Source organism: Chelonoidis abingdonii, chromosome 5 (genome assembly GCF_003597395.2).
Source record: "Chelonoidis abingdonii isolate Lonesome George chromosome 5, CheloAbing_2.0, whole genome shotgun sequence".
NCBI classification, from domain to species: domain Eukaryota; kingdom Metazoa; phylum Chordata; order Testudines; family Testudinidae; genus Chelonoidis; species Chelonoidis abingdonii.
In genome coordinates, this window is record NC_133773.1 from 77,354,593 (window position 1) to 77,373,450 (window position 18,858).

Sequence of the window (18,858 nt, forward strand, 5' to 3'; positions counted from 1 at the left end):
AATTCACATAGGGACAGACACCTGAAGAAAGAAGTTACTTATCTTGTACAGTAACTTGAGTTGTCCATATATTTTACTACCTGCCCTACTTCCCCTTTGCTCAGAGACCCTTTTTCAAGGTTAAGTGGTAGAGAAGGAACTGGAGTGGCAGTTGGCCAGCAGCACCCTTTATATCCTCAGTAGGGAGCATTAAGGTGGGGTAGGGCCTCATATGCAGGCCAGCAGATGCTACCAGTGAAAACTTCTCTATCTCAGCCATGTTGAGTGCAAGCATAACCAGAAGTGGAAATGAAATGATTCCTTGATTACGATTAAACTATCTCATTCATATTATTATTTTATCCAAATTAAAAGCTTACCTCTTTTTCTAGAGTTTATAGATGTTAGATTGGAGACTCTCCATGTAAAAATGCTCTGTAACCATTGTTTGTGCAGAGATTATCTTGTAAATCCAGACTGGCTTGTTGGAAGTCTTTTCTGGTGCCCAGTGGAAAGAAAAATACCTTATTTTCTCTTAAAAGCATCTGGCATACAAGAGACTTTAGATCACAATAATTTGGCTTACAATATGAAATAGTAAAACATCAAATAATTTTAAACTATTTTGTTTTGAATTTTAGGGCACAATCTTTAAAACTAAATAAAACAGCATAATTGATATTTCCATATGTAAATATTTTAAATTTGATTTTAATTATTATACCTGCATAAACACTTATTTAAAATATTTTGAATATATATTGGCATGCATGTATGTGACTACTAATAGCTGCTGCTCTCCTTTGAACAAGCTTTGTTCCTGTGCAACAGAGAGGACTCATAATAGTTTTTATGAAATATCACCCATGCTTACCTAGTTGGTCTACATAGTAAAATATCACTGGACATAGATGTTGTAAATATAACTTTTTTTTAATAGCTCAGCCTAGATATTTTAAGCAGATACAAAAAGTTTTCACTGCTGTCTTTCTTACACTTTCTTTCATAAAATCACTTATTTTTATTCGATAGGAATTCTAGCTCTGGATTTCAAGAAACTATTTTAAGAACCACCATTCACGTTGTTGAGCTGTGGTTGGTTTGTACAGACTGGGTCATAAAATAATCAATTAAACATTCTCACCAGTATATAATACAATTTTCATTTTATTTAAACATATTTTGCATGATATAAAAATATTGATCACAGTGAGCTTTAACAATTGTTACTGCTATTAACAGGAATGCTGCACAATGTTTTTAGTGGAAATAAATTATATAGTCATTATCTCTTTTTTAAAAAAAATTACAAGGAGGAAAACCAAGACTGTTTTGTCATTGGCAGAAAACAAGTCCTTAGTGAGTTCTTTACACAACATGAGCCCCATTATTGTCTACATGTGCTTTCCACATTTCTTGGGGAAAAAGCACAATGTGTTTGTCTCTGTGAATCCCACAGGGTCTCTGGTGCACAGTTAATTCCAATGTTAACGCAGTTGTTTTTTTAATGGAAAAATGTACACCAAAATGGCAAGTAGTGCTTTCTTCACTAATTAATAAGCGGTCTTTTCCAATATGTGGGTACGCAACGGCACACTTCTTCACTATAATAAAATCCAGGCTCACAACGTTTCGTTCTAACTGTACATGGTGGTCTGTAGCAGCTGGAGGAAGGAAACAAAAAGCCATTGGTAAAATGGGGCAGACACATGAGTCAAAGAGAAATATACATCTGACTATGTACACTTATGCTGCACTTATAACACTTAAATCCTATAAAGATATATAATGTATTACATATGTGCATGAATATTTCTTATCTTCCATTTCTGTGAACTGTCTTGCAATTAAAAGCAAATAAATAGGGTTACAAATACTGCTGAGGTGACTCTGTGGTTTTATTCATGTGAATATTCATTAATACTCTCTTGAAATACTTACCAGCTCTAATTACATTCTAAGCTAGGGTATATGTTGGTATATTATTCTGGCAAATACTTCTAACATTTTTTTTCTAGTAGGCAACCCTGTTTAGAATGCCACTACTGAATGTCTCCTAGCTTGAGCCAGCGTTCCCTAACAAGTTGATGTTACAGGCCAGAATGCTTAATTTTTTTCTGTATATTTATCAGCTATTTGTGTAATAGAAAAGATAGATTTTCTATACTGTGACCCTGATCCTGCACTGAGAACTGCACAGGGAAAACCCATATACTTCCACAGATCCCCAGTGAGTTCAGCGGGAGTCTGTTTGCCATATTGCACTGTGTGATTTTTATTGTAGGATCCAGGCCCATAAGTATATGGTAAATTTTAAAGGAGAAGAAAGGATAACAACAACAATAATATTAACTGAAATAACTTTAATGCAAATAGATCATTAAACTACAGATTACATCTATAAACAAGATGTTCCTCATCAGTGGATATTTGCTTGTACAAGGAGTTGTACAAAGCTAATTCCTTGGCTTCTCTCCCCCCCCTCATTTTTTTTTTTAACAGCTTGACCTAAAATAACCTTACAATAACAATGCCAAATAACCTCTGGTGTGTAATGGAGACAAAGTACTAGTCTGTGGCTTTTTCAGACACTGGCAGCGACTCAAGAGGGAAAAGTATATGTTTCAAGTTTCAACAGTTATATTTTAAACTTGTCTTTAAATAATGTGTCTCTGTTTTATGAAACATACTGGTATAATGTTCTATTGTAATAATTCTTGCTATATATTTCTGTTTACAGATACTACACGATATACTATTGAGGTACTTTTAATATTCTCTTCCCCAGGCAATTTTTTTCTGTTTTTAGACTATGCGTACTCTTAATTATCATTGCAGATGGTTTAGCACATCGCATGCTTATTTTGGACATTGACTTGCCACTTTACAGTAATGTGTTTATAAAACGAGATCTTGGATTACAGTTACATTAATGCAAGCCAATTAATTAAACCAATGGACATGAATATGAAGAAATCAGTAAAAAATTAAGAAGACCCAGCAGTAATGGTAGTTATTGACTAGCCATATCTTGTTCAGATATTTCAAATGTAATTTGTCACAGTGGTCTGATTCATTAGCAGGTTTTATGTAATTCCCAGGTTCATGTTATATCATGTCACTTAGGACAAACTCTAGAGCTATCTTGGAAAAATGTAACAACTTTCATGGAATTTCTGTAAAAGATCACGTTGATCCTTTTGCTTAATGCTAAACATTTTATAAAATATACAACACCTGCAGTTTGGGGTGGGGGTGTTAGTGTTGGAAAGGTGTTGAGGATGCTGAAGCAAGAAAGAGGCAGAGTTGACCCCTAACCAAAATAATGTGGCTTTTTGATAGAAATACACCTATTCTCCTGTATACCATCCCTGATAGTGCCAGCAAAAAAAGAATCAGGAGTAAGTTTGGACTTGGAAAATTAATCTTCTGTGGATACAAAAATGGGGGTGGAGTGGATGTAGAATTTCCTTCAGAGCTGTATGTTACAATGATGTTTGTCCTTCTATAGTGCCTTTCATTTAAAGATTTCAAAGCTTTTGTCTGAATCCCACTAGAAGGTCATACCATCTGAGGCACTGATCTTTAAGGCAAAGCCAAAAAATTTACCTATTTGGATGTTGTATTTCCCAGGATGCCTAACCGTAGCAAAGCAGTTGGGCAACATAAATAAAAAAAAGAAGTAGGTAAGGGCTGTCAAACAGACTGGATACTGCCATCTGGATGCTTTCATCTGACCCACAGATCTCTCTGCTCTCATCAAAACAATCTGACATTAGGCCTGGTCTACACCTAAAAGTTAGGCCAACGTAGTCAGTCAGGGGTGTGAAAAATCCACAACTGTGACCAATATAGTTATAGTGACCTAACCTCCAATATTGATGGAAGAATTCTTCCACTGGTGTAGCTGCTATTGGTTAGGGATGTAGTGTTCCTACCCCAATGGAAAACCCCCTTCCATCATTGTTGGCAGTGTCTAAACTATGTGGTTTCTGGCGTAACTACGGGAACCTCGCTATGCTGATAGTCTGCATAGGTAAGAGTGTGAGGGAAGAATAGTTAATTATAGATGAGGTTGATACTGTTACCTGTTGTTAAGGTTGAGCAATACTTCTCATTCTAAGATGGTGCTTTCAGTTGCTTATAACTCTGTCAAACTTCAACTATCTGGACTGATTTTATGCATCAAGTGTCTGCCTCAGCCTGACTCTTTCAGAAAAATTCAGCCAAAATGCTTCAGCCATTTCTGAGAATGAGGCTAGAGGCAAAAAACTTTTCCCCGTGTTAAAAAAAACAAATTCTGGGGACCTCTCTTTCAAGCAGCTCTACATATCTCCATGCTTTGGAGCAGGTCCTAGCACATGGGTCGGCAACCTTTCAGAAGTGGTGTGCCGACTCTTCAGTTATTCACTCTAATTTAAGGTTTCACGTGACTGTAATACATTTTAACGTTTTTAGAAGGTCTCTTTCTATAAGTCTATAAACTATTGTTGTATGTAAAGTAAACAAGTTTTTTTAAATGTTTAAGAAACTTCATTTAAAATTTAATTAAAATGCAGATCTTAATCAGTTTAGTGCCGTGGTTCTTAATCTGGGGTGCACACATCCCCTGGGGCAGGGCTGGTGCAAGGATATTTTGCGCCCTAGGTGAAACTTCCACCTTGTGCTCCCTCCCCCTGCACGTCGGTTCATTGAGGGGCAAATCCCAGCGAGCCTTTATAGACCCGGAGACCAGCCATGCCCAGGGGCCGCTTCCCAGACCAGGTTCCCCCTCCCGCCCCCTGAACTCTGCTGGAGGGTGCACAGCCCCCCTGTGAGCCCTCCCCACCCCATTCCGGTGGCCCCAAAGGTGGCATGCGTATCGTAGGTTGCCAACCCCTGTCCTAGCAATTTGCCAGGGGAATCACCTTGTGTCAAGGATGTGCCTTTTGCCATCCCCATTATATTCTGCCTATATCATTCCAAGTTACAAGCCTTAGAAAAATCATAGCAGGCACATGCCCAGTAGAGTCTTGCCAGAAGAGAACTAAAATCTCAGAAGATTCTGTCCTCATGGAGGATGTTTGGTCCTTTCACAACTCCCAGTGCTGACCTGACTGCTCATGTGCCACCATCCCCACAGAATGACCAGGCCTGCTCCAGTCTACATTTTTACAAGGGCAAAGCCAGACTTTCTCTGTAAATGCTACTTCCAGCTTCTCTGAGCTGGGAGATTGGGCCTACGCTGTGGAATTAAGAGAAGGAAGCCCAAATCTCCTGTACCAGGCAGCATAGAGGAGGGGTCTGGTTAAAGTGCAGAGGGGTCCAAAGCTGAAGCAGGGGAAAGGGAAAGGAGTAAATTGGGACAAGGAATCTGGTGAGACTGGGACTGGAGAGGGGAGGCAAGGTGGAACTGAGTGGGCAAGGAGACTGGAGCTAGGGGGAAGAGGCCCCAGGACTTGTTGGGCAAAGAGGCAGATTAGGAACTGGGAGCTGGTGGGGACACTGAGAGCTGGGAAGGGAAACAGAGGGATACTGGGAGCCAGTTGGCTGGGGGAATACTGAGATTGGGTGAGAGGTAGGAAGACAAATGTGACAAGGAGGTGTAGGGGGGAGAACTGGGACTGATTGGACAAAGAGACTGGGCCAGGGAGTGGAGGTGGGGAAAGAAATGTGAGGTGAGGAGCCAGGAGTGGGGAACTGGGACTGGCTGGGCAAGGTGACTAGGACTGAAGATGTGGAGGAGAGAGACCGGTAACTGGGACTCTGACAGTGTAGGGATACCACCTCCCGCTCCTCTCCTTACAGAATTGTTCGGAAGCACTAGAATACTATAGTGAAGAACACCATAGAAAAGTACATGAGGAAGTGAATAACTGTTTTCAGAGCAGGGTTTGAATGGTATGCAGTAAATAAGGCACTAGACAATGGGGAGAAAACAAAATATTGAATCGCTGCTCATTAAGTGAGCACCGTCCAGCTTGTGCACTGAACAAGGCAGGAGTCCTCTGGAAAATACAGTATGTGACTCTACAATTAAAGACTGTATCATAATGCACATGCACAAAGGGGTTGCACAGGCAAATTTAATTCTGGCATTTCCTAACTTTTGAGTGCTTGACTTTGCAACCTTAATCCTTTAATGTTGTTTTCTGTTGCATAACACTACTAAAGAGGCACATTCTGTGGCTGGAGAAGATCACTAAATGTATCTTTTACCAGTGAACATTATTCCTGTGGTGCATGGACCACAACTCAAAAGTGTAATTTGCACTGCACCCCAGAAGGAATTTATACTAGATACTGATGACCTCTAGCCCCTATCCTACAGGGTGCCAAATGCCTGGTGGTAATTGCCCTTATTTCCTATTAAGTCAGGGACGAGGAGTGGCCAGGAGCTGTTGCTGAACATAAAATGGAGGGAGTAAAGATGTACCATGTGAACTGTATTTTGATATGTTTGTCTATATTTGATTGTGTGTCTTGTCATTTTAGATATTAAAATCTTCAGGCCAGGATCCATATTCTATTCTATGTCCACCGATGCTGTTTGGGGCCTTTTAGGTGCTGCCAGAATATTTATAAATAAATTAAAATGTTAATTTTGTAACCATTTCAATGGTTTTAGGTAACTGAACAAATATGTATCTCATACTATGAATATTTACTATTATTACTACTATTAATAAACTTCGTGATCTTGTTTCTCCAAACAGTGTTAACTGAGTTATATCTACTTAGCTTTACTTAAAAACAAAAACAGTTACCTGTTCCATAGCGGGCGTTCTTTGAGATGTGTTGCTCATGTCTATTCCACGGTAGGTGTGCGTGCTCGCCACGTGCACCACTGCCCAAAGTTTTTCCCTTAGCAGTACCCGTACGGGGGGAGCACCGCTGTGACCCCTGGACTGGCGCCTCTATATCACACTGTAAGGGGAGCGCACAGCTCCCCCCACCCTCGGTTCCTTCTTGCCAGACAACTCCGACAGAGGGGAAGGAGGGCGGAACGTGGAATAGACATTAGCAACACATTTTGAAGAACACCTGTTACGGAACAGGTAACTGTCTTTTCTTCTTTGAGTGATTGCTTATGTGTATTCCACAGTAGGTGATTCCAAGCTATATGTGTTGGAGGTAGGCAGGAGTTACGAGTTCCCAGGATGCAGAACCGCCCTGCCGAACCTGGCGTCATCCCTAGCTTGGGAGACGATCGCATAATGCGAAGTAAACGTGTGAACTGAGGCCCAAGTAGTTGCCCTACAGATGTCCTGGATAGGGACATGGGCTATGCAGGCAACCAATGAGGTCTGAGCCCTCACATAGTGCGCCCTGATGGTCAGTGGCGGGTGGAACCCCTGCCAGATCATAGCACGTGTAAATGCACAAGGTGATCTAGCGGGAAAGACGCTGGGTGGAGATTGAACGCACCTTCACACGCTCGAATGAGGGAACAAAAAGTTGCGAGGATTTCCTGAAAGGCTTTGTCCGATTCAGATAAAAGGCCAGCGCCCTATGCACACTGAGGGTGTGAAGGCAGCGTTCCTCGTTGGAGGAATAAGGCTTAGGACACAGCATGGGAAGAAAGATTTTCTGTTCCATATGGAAGGTGGAGACCACCTTCAGGAGAAATGCCGGATGACGGTGAAGCTGGACTTTATCCCTATGGAAGACCATATATGGGGGTTCCGAGATCAGGGCCCTGAGTTCCGAGACACGATGGGCCGAAGTGATTGCTACAAGGAAGGCTACCTTCCACGAGAGATGAGACCAGGAACACGTAGCCCAGGACTCAAAGGGAGGCCCCGTGAGGTGAGACACCACCAGGTTTAGGTCCCATTGCGGCACAGGGGGTCTAGCATACGGGAATGAATGGTGAAGGCCCCTCAGGAAGCGGGAGGTCATAGAATGAGAGAAAACAGAGTGCCCTTGCACTGACGGGTGGAAGGCCGATATAGCCACCAGGTGTACCCTGACAGAGGCAGGTGCCAACCCTTGGGTCTTAAGGGACAGAAGATACTCAAGGTTGAGCTGGAGTGGTGTGGACGATGGGGAGTCACCCCAATCCCTCCACCCAGCTGGAGAATCTGGACCACTTTGCCAGGTATGTCCGGCGCGTGGACAGCTTCCTACTTTCCAGGAGGACCCGCCTGACCTCTTCTGAACACTTCCCCTCCTCCTTGTCTAGCCACTGAGCAGCCATGCTGTCAGGTTGAGCGTGGCCAGATTGGGATGGAGGAGGTCCGGGTGAAGTGGCAGCCTCCTCAGAGGGGCTGCCAAGAGGTGCAGGAGGGTCCCGTACCAGTGTTGGCGGAACCATGCTGGGGCTATAAGGATGACGCGCTTTGTGTCTCTTTACTTTTTGTAGGACTTCGCTGATGAGGGGAAATGGTGGGAAAACATAAAAAAACTGTCCCAACCACTGCAGGAGGAAGGCAACCGAGATCACGCTCCTCCCTACTCCTCCCTGGAGAAGAACCGGGGGCAATGCCAGTTCTGGTGCGTTGTGAAGAGGTCAACCTGGGGAGCTCCCCACTCTTGGAAGAGACGGTGAGTGACCTCCAAATGGAGCGACCACTCGTACTGGGGGGAGAAAACCCTGCTGAGGTGATCGGCTGGCGTATTGCGGATGCCTGGTAAGTGGAATGCTCTCAGGGAGATATCACAACTCCCACAGGCTCAGGGCTTCCTGGCAGAGGGCCAAAGAACGAGTCCCGCCTCACCTGTTGATGTAGTAGATCGCGGCGGTGTTATCGGTCAGGACGCTGACCACTTTGCCGCGAAGGTGCGTGTTGAAGGCAACACATGCCAACCATATCGCCCTGAGCTCCTTGACATTTATGTGGAGGGACAAGTCTGAGGCTGACCACATCTCCTGGGTTTGCATGTTCCCTGTGTGAGCTCCCCAGCCCAAGGCTGATGCATTGGACACCAGGTCTAAAGATAGGGTCACCTCCCGAAAGGGAATCCCTTGCATCATATTGCTCAGGTAAGACCACTATTGTAGATAGGCAAGTATCAGGGACGGCACTGTGAGAACCTTGTCTAGCCCGTCCCGGGTCTGGGAGAACTGGGAGGCTAGCCAGAGCTGGAGGGGCCTTATCCAGAGCCTGGAGTGGCAGACCACATACGTGCATGCCGCCATGTGCCCCAGGATCCAAAGGCACGCTCTTGCCGTTGTCACCGAGAAAGCCGTGACTGAAGCCATGAGATCTTTCAGGGCCTTGAACCTGCTCAGCAGGAGAGAGGCTGTGGCCCTTGAGGAGCCCAGAAACACCCCAGTGAACTCTATGCACTGCACTGGAACTAACCTTGACTTGGTCTTGTTCACCACTAGGCCAAGATCGACACGTGGACAGGAGCAGTTCCACCTGGGACCAAGAGTTGTCATTGAGAAGCCAATCGTCCAGGTATGGAAAGATCTGTACCCCCTCCCATCTGAGGTAGGCCGCTACCACAGCCATGAACTTTGTGAAAACCCTGGGTGCTGTGGATAGGCCAAATGGGAGGACAGTGAACTGGTAGTGGTTAACCCCACTAGGAAGCAGAGGAAGTGCCTGTGCCCCTCAAAAATATGAATGTGAGAATACACGTCCTGAAGGTCTAGGGCCGAGTACCAATCCCCTGGGTCCAGGGAGAAGATAATAGAGGCCAGGGACACCATGTAAAACTTGGAGCAGACCAGAAACTGGTTGAGATCCCGCAGGTCCAGGATGAGCCTGAGGCCCCCTTTTGCCTTTGGGATCAGGAAATATTGGGAGTAGAAACCCTTGCCCTGGAATTCTACTGATACTCACTCCACCTCCTGCCCTAGGAAGTGGGCATGCTCCAGGTCCCCTGGGCCCATCAGGAAGGGGGGTGGTTGGGTGGGTGTGAGCTGAACTGCAGCGTGTAGCCCCTGGAAATGGTGTGGAGGACCCATTGGTCCGAAGTTATACAGGACCATGCCATGTGGAAGGCAGACAATCGGTTGCAGAATGCAAACTTTATTAATGGGGGGGGGTCTCCCCTCTGGAGCCCCCCTGCAAATAGTCGAAACTGCCTCTTTCCCTTTAAGGGCCCTGGCTGTGGGGCAGAATGGGACTGTTGCTTCTGGTCTCTCGGCCTCTTGTACCTGGGGTTCATATCTGCTCCTTGCTGGTTGAGCCAACGGTTGCGGTTTTGCCTTGTCCTTAGCTGGAGGGACGTAAAGTGGTATAGGAATCTTTCCTCCCATGCAGCCTGATGTCCATCTGATCTGCAAACAGAGCTTTTCCATCAAATGACATGTCCTGCATGAAGGACTGGGCCTCCGCCAATAGCCCAGACAGGAGGAGCCACGAGACCTTGTTCATAGATATCGCGGACGCCACCGAATGGGCGGCCACGTCCGATGCTGCCTGAAGGGCCGCTTTGGCTGCTGTTGCCCCCTCATCCACCAGAGCCTTAAAGTCCTCTCTCTCCCACTGTGGGAGAAGTGGTTGGAACTTTGGCAGGGAAGCCCATAGGTTAAAGTCATACCGGCTCAGCAAGGCCTGATGATTGGCGACCCTGAGCTGGAAACTTTCAGAGGAATAAAATTTCCTACCAAAGGAGTCCAGTCTTCAGGCGTCTTTGTTCTTGGGAGTGGGTGTGGGCTGGCCCTATCGCTCTTGGTGGTTCACAGATTCCACCACTAGCGAGTTAGGTGCTGGGTGAGAATAGTCCTTGGCCGGCACGAGGTATTTCCTCTCAGCCTTCTTGGAAATTGGCGCCAAGGAGGCGGGAGTTTGCCACAAGGTGTTGGAGATGTTGGCTATCCCCTGCTAGAGGGGTAGTGCCACGCGGCCCGGGGCCGAGGAAGACAGTACATTAAAGAGGGAGTTGGATGGGCCCTCCGTCATCTCAGCCTGCAGTTGGAGGCTGGATGCCACCCGCTTTAGCAGGTCTTGATGTGCCTTAAAATCCTCTTGCGACAGAGAGGGCGGGAGTGCCGTTATGGTGTCAACCGGCACCGGAGAGAGAGCTGACACGGTGCCGGTTGACACCTTTTGCCCAGGGGATCGACCCCCAGGTCGGAGTCCGGGCACAGAGCTGCCAACTCGTGACCTGCCAATTTGTCCCTAGGCTGAGGTGGGTTCCTGTCTGGGTGGGCACTGGTGGCCACGATGACCTGCCACGGGGCCCCTTGCCACTGTCCAAGTTGAGGCCTGGTGGCACTGGCTGGTCTGGCTCAGCCCGGAGATGAGTGGCTCGGTGCTGAGGCTGAGGTCACCGTTGAGCCCACGGTCCCACAGGAGCGGTAGGAAAGATGATGCTTGTGATGCTGTCTTCCATGGGACTGGGACCTCGGCGTTGAGGACCAGTACCCATCAGAAGTGCTGCTTCGGTACTCGCCTCGGCGCCGGGAGCTCTGATGCTCCAATGCTGGAGAATCGCAAGGAGACTCCCATGTGCAACGACTGGCAGAGTGGGAACTTGAGTGGTAGCATTGACGTTGGTCGCGCTGAGATCAGCTATGGTAACTGCGCCACGAGGAGGAGGAGAAGCAGCGACTCTGCCGCCTGTCTCAGTGCCTGCCCCCGCTACTGGATGGCACGGAGGGACCCCAAGAGTCCTGCCCGGGTGGCAAACCGGTTAGCCTGGTTGGTGTCAAGGCGGGCGTGAGTTGATTGGCCGCTGTGTTTTGAACGAGGCAGGGAGCAGTCCTCAGAGTGGGAGCTGTGCCGTGCTGGGGAGGTCTGACGAGCACCCAGTGGCGGCTTGCCATGGAACCAAGGGCCCATCACCGGCACCGCCTTGGGTACTGATAGGCTCAGAATGTCTCGTGCAGCCTGTAGAGCCTCCAGTGTCAATGGCATCCTGGCCACAGGAGACGCGTGTGTGGATGGTGCCGGGCTGCTCCGCCCAGCATGAGTCGGAGATTTTGGGCCTGGGGGGACCGAGGGCTGCTCAACGCGGGACCAGCCTCTCCCCTTTCCTTCTCTCGGTGCCATTGTGAAGTGGAGCCCCTTCCTTGCTTCTTGGAGGGGGAGCTGTGCCGGGCACCAAGTCTGCTCAATGTGCCGGAGCTGGGGCTAGTGCTGATTTCATAAGGAGAGCTCGAAGCCTGATGTCCCTCTCCTTCTTAGTCCACGGTTTGAATGACCTTCAGATCTTGCAGCGTTCACTCACATGAGTTTCGCCCAAGCAGCGGAGACACTCAGCATGCAGATCACTCCTTGGCATGGAATGGCGACAAGAGTTGCACGACTTGAAACCTAGGGCATGGGGCGTGCCCCAAGCCCACTCTAACAACTGAAAACAGCTAACTGTAGTGAACCGTAGCTAACTGTAAACAGCTAAAAACAGCTAACTGTAGTGAACAGTACTACTAAGGAACAGAAAGGCTGCAGCAGAGTTGAAGCATGAAGTTCTACCACCTTCACTGGCAGCAAGAAGGAACTGAGGGTGGGGGGAGCACGCAGCTCCAGGGGTTGCAGCAGTGCTCCCTCAGTATGGGTACTGCTAAGGGAAAAACTTTCGGTATTGGTGCAGAGGGCAAGCACGCACACCTACTGTGGAATACACGTGTAATCACTCAAAAAAGAAACAAGACTTCACTGTTTTCAACACTGAAGAATTAAGAGTGTTTCAGCAAAGCAGCCAAACAAGATACGATAGTGACAGGTGCCTTATATATACCTGCAATAATTAATTACCTCAACAAAATTACATGACAGATCACTGCACTTTAATTGATAATGATGATGTAGGAAGCAGAAGAAAAATTGATTTTCAGAATTGTGAAATATTTCCAAATTTAGTGGTTAGCCAAGAGAAAAATCTTGTATGCAATATGAACATGATCATCATCGTCAAATGCTGACCAGAATCCCATTTTAAAGGATGATTTGGGCAATTAGGTTGGATATTGGTTAGGACACTCTGAATATTCCAGCTCTAGTGAAAAGTACACTGGGATTTTTAAGGACCACAAATAGTCTAGAATTTGGTTTTACAGTATGTCTCAGCCAAAAGACCTACTCAAAGAGTGTCAATTCATGGTGTTTTTTCTACCTGAAGTCACAGTGAATATCCAAGAATCTCAATGTGGTTTTCAAATACTCAACCCTCAGACTGTCCTTTTACAGATAGGCAAATCATAAGTTCTCGGTCACATAGTAATTCCATGGTGTGACGGGGCAGCCCCACCCCGCACTAGCCCCAGCAGCGTGAGACCTGTAGCTCTGACGGTGGAAGTCCCGCCTCAGGTGTACTGGGCATGCTCCAAGTGCTCAGGAAGTGTAAAAGGAGGGAACTCAGCTCAGTCTGGGCTGGCAGCTGCAGAGGAAGGACCTAACTGGGAAGCTCCTGTGGAGAACCAGCCACCAGCCTGGCAGTTGCTGGGAACTGAAGCTTCTCCAGACTGGCGTGAAGCCCTACTCTTGGAGGAGCCCGAGGAGACGACGGACCCAGAGACCCACAGAGAACCGAGGGACTCATGGGAGACCCCAACTCTCAAGCTGGTAGGAAGTGACCTGGGGTGGGGGGTGACAGACTGGTACCTTGCCCCTGGTAAGCCTCAGCGTGTTTCGGTAGGACTCCCCCACTGAGCCAGTGGCAAGATCCTACGTCGCTGTTAGGGCCGGGGCCAGGGCCCAGAGGAATGGGAGACATACTGCCTTGCAACCAGGGGCGAGTCTATAGACTCTGGCCATTAGGCCATATTGCCCTGCTACCTGGGGCGTAAACCCTCACACATGGCAAAGATAATCCAACATTTTTAGTCCCTGTCCAGTGCTATAACAATTGGATTACAGAATCTTTGTCATTTAACTCACCTGCATGTCTGGTGATGAAACCTTTTTCCTTTTAAGAAGCATTTATTTGGAGATTCTATACATTCACAGATACATTTTGCAGAATTTAGTGGCTGATGTTTGGGGCAGGTTCTTCTACATACACACTGGCACTTGTCTTCATCAAATTCTTTGTTGGGACCACAGGAACTAGGCAAAAGTTTGTTTTTACATGTACACTGGCATGATGTTCTATCTAATTCTTTTTGGGGTCCACAGCTTGAAGGCCGTACACCCCCTTTGCAGACACATTGACAGGTTTCTTCATCAAGCTCTTTGTTAGGTCCACAGATATCATGGAATTCATCAGCAGTGCCTAGGAATAGAGCAAACATAAAAAATTTGGAATCCACACATTACTTTTTTATTAAGGAATTATGATAAATCCAATTTTAAAATGGTGAAAATACAATCCAACCCTCAGGATGCATGTTAATAATCTAAAATGCCATTCTGTAAACAAAGAATTACAAAGATTCAAACTGTTTAATTTGCATGTGTGTATTGTTTTCTTTTTCTGTAAATCAGCACAGAACAACTACATTTAATCCTATAAAATATAACTGCTTACCAGTATCTCCATGATGGGAAGAGAAACTGAAGTCATGCTGCGCCAGACATCTGCAAATCTGATTATTCCAGATAAGATTTTTTGGACAAGTTTTGTTTGCCATGTGACACCTATGGATGACATAGATTGTTTGTTTATTGCCATAAAAATACAAAAGATAACAGGCCTTCTTCTGTTAGAAATGTAACTGTTGAAAGCTTTGATTTCATTCACATTGTCACCAGCATATTGCACTTTATTTTCTTTTCCATATATGAAAAACTGATTATAAAACATACTGGGTTTTGTGATCCAGTTTCATCTAAGCATGTATATACTACTACACATAAGTTATGATTTAGTGCAGTACATGTAATAAAAATGTCATGATGCTCTGCTTCACTAGAAGGCTGCCAATTGGGAAGACAGGTTCAAGGACAAGTACAGTTTGACTCATTTAAAGTATTACAGGTATTAAGAGAGAAAGGTGTGAGTAATTAGCACTGGAATGACTGATGAAAAGTTTTCAGCAAGTCTGGTCCAGCTCTGTCTTTAACAGGTTCAGAATTCACTTAATCCTAATTGAAGCTGGAAATGCTTTTCTGTTTTGGAAAACTTCCTTGAATTGAAATCCATCCCTGAACTGAAAATACATGACTATTTGTGATATTTTTGTGACATCTCTAATTTCTTTAGAAAACTAGATTTGTTGAGTCAGAAAGGGATGTTTCAAATTGGGAACTGGGCCTCTTAAAAATGTAAGAGAGAATATTTTCAAGTATTTGAGAATGAAAAACGTTTTCTTGGTTTCCTAAACAGGCTGCAAAACTGAAATGAAATATTTCACATTCAGTACTTGTCATTAGACCACTAAAGATAAAATGAAGCTCATTCAGCATTTGCTAATGGCTGATATAATTAGAATAGCACAGCTTTTTAAGGAGGCAAAAATGTCAGTGGAGCACTTACAAGAATCAGATTATTAGGGTGGAAGGGACCTCAGGAGATCATCTAGTCGAACTCCCTGCTCAAAGCAGGGCCAATCCCCAAATCGCCCCCTCAAGGATTGAACTCACAACCCTGGGTTTAGCAGGCCAATGCCGAAACCCTTGAGCATAAGGCAGCACTTCTACTATTACTCAACATAAAGTCCACTTCTGATATAGGGGAAAACAAATTCCAGCCACTTTTTACAAAGAGTTGGTTTCTCTGCATAGAAGACTATTCTGATCTTGTGACAAAATAGCAGCAAAAGTATCTGATCTACTGACAAAAAAGATTTGAACATGTAATTGCAGGGCCACCCAGAGGATTCAGGGGGCCTGGGGTCTTCGGCAGCAGAGTGCCCCCGCCGCCGAATTGCGCCAAAGACCTGGCACTTCGGTGGTGGGTCCCGGGGCAGAAGAACCCCCCGCTGCGGGTCTTTGGGACACTTTGACGGCGAGTCCCGGGGCGGAAGGACCTCCCCACTGCCGAATTGCTGCTGAAGACCCGGCGCAGAAGCAGCTCTGGGGGCCCAGGCCCCACGAGAGTTTTCCAGGGTCCCCGGAGCAAGTGAAGGACCCTGCTCCAGGGGCCCCGAAAAACTCTCGTGGGGGCCCCTGCGGGGCCTGGGGCAAATTGCCCCACTTTCCCCCCCGGGTGGCCCTATGTTATTGCCAGAGAATCCAAACTCTGGGATTATATACACAAATGATCATATTCTAAGGGGTAATGTAATTAATGCAAATCAAACTAACTTGATTTTTTTTGAGATTACAAGTCTGATGAATAAAAGTTATAGTGTTGATGTAATATACTTAGACTTCTGTTAAGGCATTTGACTTGGTACAGCATGACATTTTGATTAAAAGAATAGAATGCTATCAATGTCTGTTTTTAATCCATTCAATGTCTGTGCTAACTGATAGGTTTCAAAATGTAACTGTAAATGGGGAATAGTCATCAAGCGGGTGTGTGTCCAGTGGGGTCTTGCAGGAAACAGTTCTTGGGCCTATACAGTTTAACATTTTTATCAGTGACCTGTAAGAAAACAAAAAACCATCATTGATAAAGATTGCAGAGGATACAAAAATTGAGGAAGTAGTAAATAATGAAGAGGACAGGTCACTGTTTCAGTGTGATCAGGATCACTTGGTAACCTGGCTACAAGCAAATGTTTTTTTAATGACTAAATGTAAATGTACACATTTAGGAACAAAGAATATAGGCCATACTTACAAGATGGGGGACTCTATCCTAGGAAGCAATGACTTTGAAAAAGATTTTTTGGGGGGTAGAGGGTGGATAAACAGCAGAACATGAACTCCCAGTGTGGTACTGTAACCAGTAAGAGTTAACATGAGCTTTGGATGCATATATAGGGGAATCTCAAGTAGGAGTACAGAGGTTATTTTACCTCTGTATTTAGCATTGGTGTAACTGCTGCTGGAACACTGTCCAATTCTGATGCCCATAATTCAAGAAGAATGTTGATAAATTGGAGAAGGTTTAGAGGAGAGCCACGAGAATGGGTAAAGTATTAGAAAAACATGCCTGTGAGGTGTGTCTACCTGCCACAAGGCCTGAGTAGGTTAAAAAAAATGCTAATTAGTCCGATGACAGGCTGCACCTGGAGGGACAGCCAGGGTTAACCAATCATGAAGGTTAGCTGGGCAGGAGCAGGCTGGTTCGTATAAAGCTTGGAAGCTGAGAGCAGTATGGAGGTGCAGGGAGAGACTGGAGCAGAGAGGTGGTGAAGAGGAAGCCTACAGGGGAGAATGAGCCCTTGGATCCTAGCCCCAAAAGAAGGGTCAAGCCAGAGACATTGGGAAATGAAGACCTGAGAAATGGGGTAGGAAGAAGCCCAGAAAAACAGCAGAAAAGAGTGGGACTGTGCAGACTTTGGCTGCTGGTTAGAGGGTCTCTGGGCTGGAACCCAGTGTAGAAGGAGGGCCTTGGTTCCTTGGCCAGTCACTGGGAAAGTGGCACAGGATCTGGTGAATTGGAATAGAACACAGCATATGGACAGTTTGTCCAGTGGGAATTCGCTACCTCAGAAGGGGAAAACTATATAATGACCTGGAGCATGAGAGGAACTGTGGGGCAAGTGAGTGATAGAGGGGGATGCTAGACCAAGTGAGAGCTGATCCCTAGACCCAGCTAGAACCCTGTTACAATGCTTTATAGTGACAGACTCAAAGAGCTCACTCTATTTTTCTTCACAAAGAGTAGGTTAAAAGATGACTTGATTACAGTCTAGAAATATTTACATGCAGAACACCTATTTGATAATGGGCTGATCACTCTAGCAGAGAAAGATCCTATGACTGGATGTTGAAGCTAGACAAATTCAGACTGGAAATAAGGTGTACTTTTTTTAAACAACAGTAATTAACCATTGGAACAATTTATCAATGGTCATGGTGAATTCTCCATCACTGACCATTTTAAAATCAAGAGTGGATGTTTTTCTAAAAGATCTGCTCTAGAACTTATTTCATGGAAGTTCTATGGCCTGCATTATATAAGGGGCCCTGACTCGATGATCATGGTGGTCCCTTCTGGCCTTGGAATTTACAAAAGAAATGCTTAAAATGTATAAGAAATCAGAAGGGGATATTCACGTCTTGGATGATGCCTAATGTAGGTTGGAAATGATAAACATGGGTTTGCGTGCCCACACATCAAAGACTTTGGAAAATGGTACATTCTGGTGACCATTAACTTTGAAAGCCCACAATACAGAATGAATTTCCCCTTTGACGTTATTTCAAAGGGCCAAAGATGAACTATTAAGATGACTTATCTGATCACCTAAGAGAAAAATGTGATAGCCCACAGATGGAAATGGCCTGCTATGCAGGTGGAATGAGTCCAAAGAACATGGTCTCCAGGGTCACAGACAAATGGATCCCCTTTGCACAGCATTAAGTATCAAGACTATGCTGTAGAGAGGCTTTCATGCCACCAGCTATGTCTACACTGCAATTGGGGGTGTGACTGCAGCTTGGGTACACACACCCACACTGGCACAGTAATGCAGATGTGGGGGCATGGGCTTCAGTGGAGGTGAATGATGCGAATGCAGAGCCAGGGTCCTCAGCATACATGTACAGTCTGTGCTGAAGCCCAGCCCACCACATCTATAGTATTTAGCAGCTATGTCTGCCTGAGCTACAATCATACTTCAGATTGCAGTGCAGACACACCCATTTATAAGAATGACTAAACTATGAAACTTGGGAAAGTCACAGTATGAAGAAAAATGCAGCCTACAGCATCATTTTTCACAAGAAATATTCACAAAAAGCATCCTAAGTAAGTGGCAATTATGGGACAATATGAACCAAATTAGCTAAAGAAATGTTTATATTTGGGGATGAATATCTTGAAAACAGCTTGTTATGCTGAAACAGCCAATATAACAAAAGACTTACGGGATGAGAGAAGAGTCTAAATAAGAATGAGGTTTGGGAAGGTGTCGCTGAATATAAAAACCTACTGCTATTAATGTGTAATATTGTTGTATCTAGTAATTTTCAGTAAAATTCAAAAAAAAATAGAAGCTCTGTA

General features: G+C 45.3%; 1 protein-coding gene across 5 annotated transcripts in view; it reads right to left on the minus strand.

Moving 5' to 3' along the window:
• Nucleotides 1–1,128: 1,128 nt before the first annotated feature.
• Nucleotides 1,129–18,858, minus strand: part of VEGFC (vascular endothelial growth factor C) — a 129,044-nt gene continuing 111,314 nt past the window's right edge. For all 5 annotated transcript variants that reach the window (XM_032783540.2, XM_075066388.1, XM_032783541.2 and 2 more), the window contains 3 exons: nt 14,326–14,435; nt 13,737–14,070; nt 1,129–1,643 (listed from right to left, as the gene is read on the minus strand). In XM_032783540.2, the coding sequence (XP_032639431.1) occupies nt 1,529–1,643; nt 13,737–14,070; nt 14,326–14,435 (559 nt within the window). In that variant the 3' untranslated portion in view covers nt 1,129–1,528. The remainder of the gene's footprint in view (nt 1,644–13,736; nt 14,071–14,325; nt 14,436–18,858) is intronic.